Raw genomic sequence first — 8240 nt, 5'->3', positions numbered from 1 at the left:
CAGCATCCCTGTAGGGTTTTATTTCAATTTGACAGAAGTGAACACTGAGTCTTTCAGTGTTTAAGTAAATGACTTTTCCCAAGTCCTAGAGCCAGTAAGTAGCAAAAGCAGGATTGAAGCATAAATAGGTTCCCTTTAGTTCAGTTTTATAAAAAAAAAAAATCCCAAATAGCTTACATCTAACTGCAGATTTTCAAAGTGCATTTTTCCCTGAGTTCCATAAATCTCATCTTTTAAAAAATATTCTCTAAAAAAGGATATTTTTCTTTACTTTCTTGATACCAGGAAAACATTACCAAGGAAAAGCAATTTGTTTTACAATGACAGGTGTATCTATTGCCTATCTAAACTAGCAAACTGTAACAGGTTCCCCAGAGCTCCATTTTAACAGTAGTTTACAACATCTAAATGTTAAATAAGTTACTGAATATGTTACTTTCGCAAATGTGTGAGCAAAGTCAATTTATAACGAAAAATTTTGGTGCAAAGTTAGGCATACACACGTGCGCTTATGCTAAAACCAATAAGGGCCTTCAGGCCTGGAAGAGACACTGGCGTCAAAGTACATACGAAGTTAGGTCCTTGCAAGTCTATTTTTTCTTCACAGCTAGGTGGGCAACCTTTGGGACAGAATTAGAAGCAGGAGATCAGAGGTGTGGTGCGCTGATGAGAAAACCAGGGAGGGGAATTAGGAGGATCGTAGATCCAGGAAGGAACTGGGGAAGCTATTTGTGGGCTCCCCAGGAATCTGGGCCTTCAGCTCGGAGTAAATACTGCGAGAGAGCTCTAGAAAGGGAAGACTCATTCAGGCAGGCTCTGACTGCTGAAAGTCACTCTTCCTACTAAGAAAGTATGGAGGTCTTAACTCAGCAAGAGGGACTCCAACACTACGCTTAAATCAAAAACAATTTACTGAAACTGACTCGCTTTTATCTCGTATCAACGCCCCTAAAGCTAGAAGCAGGCGGACACACCCCTTACGCGATCATCCTGGACTTTATTGGCAGTTCGGACCTGCCCCTCTCCCAATAGGTTTCTTTCATTGGTCAACATTCTCAAGCTCCCCCTCATAGGTGAACGACACGTTTGCTACCCAATAAGAACTGAAAGTAAGGATATGACGCAGAGACTCCTCCCCTTTTCCATCAACTCGTTCAGTCAATGGTAGAAGAAACAGCTGATACCAACCACCAATCCGTAAGGGCGGAAGAGGGACGCTAAAAAGGAATGATGGAGGGGGTGACGTGGCGGTGACGGAACCAGAAACTCAAATGAGTGGCAGAAACACTAGCCAATCGGCGATCAATTGGCCAGGCGCTCTGCATTCTCCCATCCTCCCTAAGAACTTCAGAAAATCACCAATGAGCTTTACAAGAATCTGATGGGCTTTTACGTAAACCAATCAAAGGCGTGCCTGGAGGACGGGTCCCATCCCCGGGCTCTCACTTGGCGGTAAGGAATGACAGGCCCGAAGAAAAATGCCAATATCCTAGAGGTCTTCCGCAAGTGACACTCAGCAGCACCAATCGACTTTCTTTTACCGGCGACCGATCCCTCCTCCCCACGGCGGGCCTGGCAGGGCGGTGACGCTGCGCGGCGGCGGCGGCTGATGCGCTAGCTCTGTGGGGCTCTCCGGACGGCGACGGCGGCTTTCGTAGGCGGTTCCGGTCCTGTGTCTCCGGGCGGTGGCAGTTCATGGCGGCGACGGAGCTGAGAGGAGTGGTGGGGTCGGGCCCGGCAGCCATTGCAGCTCCGGGCGGCGGCGGCACCGGTCCCCCCTTAGTGGGAGGTGGAGGCGGCCGCGGAGACGCTGGGTCAGGCTCCGGGCCAGGCTCCGGGCCCGCGCCGGGCACTGTGGCCGCGGCGGCTGCGAGCGGCCCTGGCCCCGGGACTGGGGGAGTGGCGGCGGCGAGCCCAGCCTCAGCGCCGCCGACGGGGGGCTCTGGCGGCTCGGGCGCTGGGGGTTCAGGCTCGGCTCGAGAGGGCTGGCTCTTCAAATGGACCAATTATATCAAAGGCTACCAGCGGCGGTGGTTCGTGCTGAGCAACGGGCTCCTGAGCTACTACAGGTAACTGCTTCCGGGGCGCTGTTCCCCACTGCAGCCCACAGTCCCCACGCCGTCACCCTCCCCGGCCGGCACCGCAGCCAAGGTCGCCCCAGACTCCTTTTAGTCACCTGCGAGCACTGACAGCCCACAACATGGGCCCACTATCATAGAGAGTGAATGCCCTAGGAGTTACCCCTCTGCCTGGTTTACCCTTCTTTGATGCCATATGTTCCCCCTCGACTCCTGGCCTTTCCAGTTGTTTGAAGAGTATCGGTTTTTCCATCACGTTTCCACCAGCACATCGGTGCGATGGTTAATTTCGCAAGGAAGGCACTGTTGTAGGTGCCAGGGGGCACGTATAGGAGAGCAAAGTCCTGGCTCTGCACCCAAGGAACTTAGAGTAAAAGTCCCAAGGTTTGGCTGCTTGTGCCTAGTCTCCAAATTTCAAGGTTATTAGCAATCCTTGATGTACCTGCCTTTGCTCTCTCCACATTCGGGCACAAGGACACAGCTCACAGGGTGGGCCCGGTATCTGTCCCCTTGTCTTCCTTACCTCTCCAAGACTTGCTTATGCTTCCTCCTAGACAGCTCAGAATGAAGATGTGCACTCCAGTCCTGCTTTTATTGCTGCTTGTCCCACCTCCTCCTATGGAATGATTTGAGTCTTTTATCCAGTAGTATTTCTCTGATTACTTAGGTTTCAGCTTATTAAAAAAAGAGCCAATGTCTTTGATATGATTACTTCTGTTTAACAATGTGTGTTTTGGGATGTTAAATACATGTTTATGGTGACCCACAGTCTTGCTATAACATAACATGCTTTTGACGACTCCTCTTACTCTATGTAGTGGGGTTAAGATCCCGGATTTGGGGAGAGGACATAAACATTTTCTGAGGGCTAGCCAGTTTGCATGGGTATTTTACATACAGTATTTCATTGACTCCCAACAACCCTGGGAATCAGGAAATATTCCCATCTTCCTGATGAGGAAACAGATTTAGCTTGGGCAGCCTTCCTCAAGTCTTGAGGAGTCAGGATTTGAAACTAGTTCTGTTTGCACCAACATAACCTAAAACCCAGGTTAGTGTTACATGAATTAGATAGAGATAATTAGGTATCAATAGCAAGTAAGTTTATAGATCATGGTTACTATGTTTATTTTTATACAAAGTATATAAAAGTCTCCGTCCAGGGAGACTTTGCTTAGTACAGTGGCATTTCTAATTGAAATCTGTTTATGAAGACCATCATCCTATTTGGGACACAAAATGCTGTTGTTAGAAGTAGATCACTCTATTTCTTTTCCTCTGCCAGTAGTCACTCTGCCACCAGGAGAGTTAGGGTGAACAAATCTCTTCCATTAACTTCATTGTATTGGCTCTTAGAGAAATTTTGAGGGGTAGCCAAAGGTGGGAAGTTTAGTTGGATTTAGGAAGAGTAGAAAATACTGAGTGTATCCTTACTGCTTAGCAATATTAATTGTGAACACTTGTGTGTATCATTTGCATTATTCCAATTACTTATCCAGGACTGTAGGGTTAGATCAAAAATTAAAAATTTAGTTTGTTCCAAAGTTTTTTCCCTTACTCATTCTAATGTTCAATTGATTCACATACTAATTTGGCTTGCAAGTCACTATTAACACTGATTCCCTATTTTCAAAAGTTGTTTATCAGCCAGGGGACTTAATGCACGATAATTTTTCCTCATCTAAGTTCTTATCAAATCTACTTTCCAGGCCAGTAGATTCTTTGATCAGTACCAGTCTTGATCAATTTGGGCCTTGATTGAACATTAATAACTTATATATTGTTATTTTATTTTATTTTATTTTTTTACTTTTAGAGAGGGGGAGGGAGGAAGAAAGAGAGAGAAAGAAACATCAATGTGTGAGAGACACATCCATCAGTTGCCTTTCTCACACCCCCAATTGGGAACCTGGCCTGCAACCCAGGCACGTGTCCTGAATGGGAATTGAACCGGCAACCTTTTGGTTTGCAGGCCAGTGCTTATATATGTTGTTTTCAAGTACTTGAAAGCCCTTTTGACTTCTCTTGTAAGAGCTAGTGGTACCTGTTTGACCATAGATAAAACTCGTTCAAAAACATACCAAACCACACGTTGGGAAATATGCCACGGGCCTATCCTTGCCAGCTAAGATAGTCCCACCCATGAATCAACCAAGCAACAGGATCCAGAATTATCAAGTCTATGCATTACCCTCAAAATCAAATTGAAGTACTTCCTACCAACTATGTTGGTAGTTTATTCTTCCTAATAGCGTTCTTCTGGTCCTCAGCTCCCTAGAATTATTTAGCTAAGTTGTCATTCCTCTTGCTTTTCATGCCTCCAAAACCTGTCATTTCCTATATATGCCTTTCACAAAATACTGTTTGCTTTTTTTTGTTTTTGTTTTTCAATTGAGATAGATCATGTACCTCCTAGACCTGTCCGCTGATGAGCTGTCCTGATAGGCTTTGGCAACACTGCTTCCCTCTTGTTACATATCCTGTTCTTTCTTACATACCCAGTTGCACAGATGGCCAGTTACTTAAAACCGAATGTAGAATCCCAGCTCTCCCAGACACATCACGACAGGCCCATAGTATTACTTTTCCTGGCTAGCTTCTAGAGATTGAGTTACTGTTTCAAGTAGCATTTTCAGGGAAGAAATTTCTAGCCACCTAATGCGGTACTCCCTGAAGAATTTACTGTGCACCCTGAAAATCATTTTTTTTCTAGCTTCTATACTAATCATTTATAGCCATCTGTGTATTTGCCCGAACCCAAGAGCCTCGAGGTCAAGCTTGCCTTACTCCTGGGGTTCTTTTGTATCTTTAAAACTGCTACGGACTTTATACGATTTGAGAAACTTCAGTAGTTTCATGAACGTGAACAGGCAGAAGAGGTTCCCGGGAAGTGATTTGTGAGAAGTTACCAACACGTGGAGAGGAATGTGGTAGAAGGTCCCAGTAGCACCTTTGGAGTAGAAAGCAAGGGTGAGCTGCTGTCCACTGTGGGTCTGTAATTAGGCCTGCATTATTCATAATGTAACTGAAGCTTGGGTGGGAGGGAGGGGAGGTAAGAATAGGGCAAAACAGGGATTCACGTTACAGTGTGGCAGGTGCAGGGGATGGAAAGCTGCCCAGTCCGTTGAGACCCCCCGGCCATCCCATTCTGCTCATTTGTGCATTTGAGGATGAAAAACCAGTTTCATGTGACAAACTGAACAATAGCACATCTGTCTTCCAAAGCACAGAAAACCGACTTTCACAAACATTACCAAGTCTCACTTTCTGGAGACGGGCGTGTGTCATTTCTGGCGTGCAGGAATTCTGAATGTGCCAGGTGTGTTTGGCCGCTTGGCCCCAGTGAACGGGAAGTGGCTCTGCTTTGCACTGTGGCAGCTGGCAAAGGACTTTGACCTCTCTGTGTGCCAAGTTGGTCAGGGAAAACTGCAGTCCCCACATGCAGGTCCCTGGGCATGGCCAGCAGGTGGTGGGGAAATTAGGACAGTTTGCACAGTACACCCAATTGTGCTAGCAGCTTGCTATCTTTTTTTTCTTTTTTTAGATTGTATTTACTTATTTTTAGAGAGAGGGGAAAGAAGGGGGAGAGAGAGGGAGAAACATCAATATTCGAGAGACACATCGAGTTGCCTCTCTCATGCTCCCAACTTGGGACCTGGGACCACAGTGCAGGCATGTGCCCTGGTGTTCACCCCACTGAGCCACACCAGCCAGGGCAGCAGCTTGCCATCTTATGTGAAGTCTCTTGTCGCTTGCTGTCACCAAGCAGTGCTGCAAAGTTCAAGAGTTAGTCTATGAATAGAACTGTCAGTCAGTGGAGACGGGGAAAATTTTTACACCCAGTCCTCTGAGAACAGATTTGCTGAATCGTTCCTAGCTATTAATAGATGGCTTAGGAGTTCCCACCAATAGAGGTCAGTGGGCCTTAGGAAAGAACATAGTCCAGAAAGATTGGACCGCCTGGTGATTTATGATTATTTTGTCTTTTCTCCCACAGAAAGCTATACATTCCTATTTCATATCATTTGAGCTGTAGTCCACACTGAATACTCTAAACATCTAGGTGTACCTTATACTTCTGCAATACAGTTCGAAGCATAGTGTGACAGGTCTCCTGTGGACCGAGTTAAGGTCAGGGAGGATTGTTTAGTACATATAAAATGGGGCTACTCTTTTCGGGAATGAGACTGTTACGCAAAATTTTGTTGCGTGAGTTTATGAAGCACTATGTTATAATTATGACTTTCTAAATAAAAAAGTAATTCCTGACTAAGGGCATGAGGGAACTTTTTGGTGTGATGGAAATATTCTACATCTTGATTATAGAGGTGGTTACACAATTATATACATTTGTCAAAGCTCACTGAAATCACACACTTAAAATTGCTGAATTTACCCCTGGCTGGTGGAGCTCAGTGGATTGAGCGAGGGCCTGTAAAGCAAAGGGTCGCCAGTTCAATTCCCAGTCAGGGCACATGCCTGGTTGAGGGCCAGGCCCCATCTGGGGGGCACAAGAGAGACAACCACACATTGATGTTTCTCTCCCTCTCTTTTGCTCTCCCTTACCTTCTCTCTAAAAATAAATAAATTTTTAAAATTGCTGAAATTTAATATTGCTGACAATATTGTTTGTCATTATACTTCAGTGAAGCCTTTTTCTTAAAAAAAAAGCCAAGGGTGATAGGAACAGCAGATCAATACCATTTGACTCAGAAACAACACTTAGGCTCTGAAAGGAAATTTCTGCTAATTGTTTCTTGAATTTAGGGACCCATTTAAGGGAAATATTAGGACTTGCTTATTCCTACCAGTACTGTATTTTCAAAAAGGCTTGGAGTTATGAAAAGAAATGGAACGTGATCGAGGGGTAACCACTCATCAGCTTTCCGCTTAGCGTGTCTTTGCCTCGTTGTTGTAGGTCAAAGGCAGAAATGAGACACACCTGCCGTGGAACCATTAACCTCGCCACAGCCAACATCACTGTGGAGGACTCCTGCAACTTCATGATCTCCAATGGGGGAGCTCAGACCTACCACCTGAAGGCCAGCTCGGAAGTGGAGCGCCAGCGCTGGGTGACGGCCCTGGAGCTGGCCAAGGCCAAGGCTGTGAAGATGCTGGCAGAATCAGGTAGGGAGCAAAGAACATTATGTCTGGAAAACTTTCCACTTGCTTGTCTTACGCACGAATCCTATTTTATCACTCATGGTCATTTAATTATCAACTGTCTCCTAGATGTCTAGGCTTCTCATCATGCAGTATTTCTCCTGGATTGACAATTTCCTGCTGAGGGCAGTTCTGCCTGCAGGGGACGTTTGGCAATGTCTGGAGCCATTTTTCTGGTGCTGGCCGAGGGTGGTAGTGCTATTGGCATGTAGTGAGCAGAGGCCAGGGAGGCCGCTAAACCTCCTGCAAGGCAGAGGACGGCCACCCCCGACCAAGAGCTGTCTGGCCCCAAATGTCAGTAGTGCTGAGGCTGAGGCTTATGTCCTACAGGCATAAACAGTTGTCCTTTTGGCTGTTAATGCCAATTGACTACGTTAAAATTTTGAGAAATAATTATTTTAATGCTAAAGCAGTCTTAGGATTATTACAGCTTACAATCTGGATCTAGCCTTACTTTTTTATTTCCTCCTGATACCTTACTTAACTGTTAGTTGAGTTGAAACAATCTTCGTAGAATGCCGAAAACATTGTATGGGATGTTTTCTGTGAAAAATCTTCATTTTGCTATCTTTGTTTCACCAAGAAGAGTACTCTAGTTATGTTTGGATTTTTCTCTGGGGAAAATGGTAGGATTCCCCCCCCCCAGTTGTTGATGGTTTAGTCATACTGAGCTTGTTCACTTTGAGCTGACCAAGATGGTTCCCTGCTGACTTTTGTTCATCTGTTGGTGATAGTGGGCTTTTTTGTTTTGTTTTGTTTCGTTTTGTTTTTTTAGAGGGGAAGGGAGGGAGAAAGAGAAACATCGATGTGAGAGAGATACATGGATTGGTTGCCTTCTGTACGCAGCCTGACTGGGGACTGAACCCGTCCCCATGTGCCCTACAGGGAATCGAACCAGCGACCTTTCGGTTTGCAGAATGACGCCCAACCAACTGAGCCTCTCCGGCGAGGGCATCTGTTGTTTTTCCCGTGCCCCGTCATTTCCCATACCGCATTTCA

The 8240-nt window shown here is 45.7% G+C and overlaps 1 protein-coding gene across 1 annotated transcript in view; it reads left to right on the top strand.

Moving 5' to 3' along the window:
- The first annotated feature begins 1358 nt into the window (after window positions 1–1358).
- The window catches only part of LOC114499233 (oxysterol binding protein), a 32061-nt gene continuing 25179 nt past the window's right edge, over window positions 1359–8240 (top strand). Inside the window, exons 1-2 of the mRNA XM_028515214.2 lie at window positions 1359–2069; window positions 6997–7205. Coding sequence (XP_028371015.1) covers window positions 1696–2069; window positions 6997–7205 — 583 coding nt within the window. The 5' untranslated portion in view covers window positions 1359–1695. The remainder of the gene's footprint in view (window positions 2070–6996; window positions 7206–8240) is intronic.

The sequence above is a fragment of the Phyllostomus discolor genome, chromosome 6, assembly GCF_004126475.2.
Source record: "Phyllostomus discolor isolate MPI-MPIP mPhyDis1 chromosome 6, mPhyDis1.pri.v3, whole genome shotgun sequence".
Taxonomy (NCBI): Eukaryota; Metazoa; Chordata; class Mammalia; order Chiroptera; family Phyllostomidae; genus Phyllostomus; species Phyllostomus discolor.
This window is presented reverse-complemented; position numbering and strand designations above follow the sequence as displayed.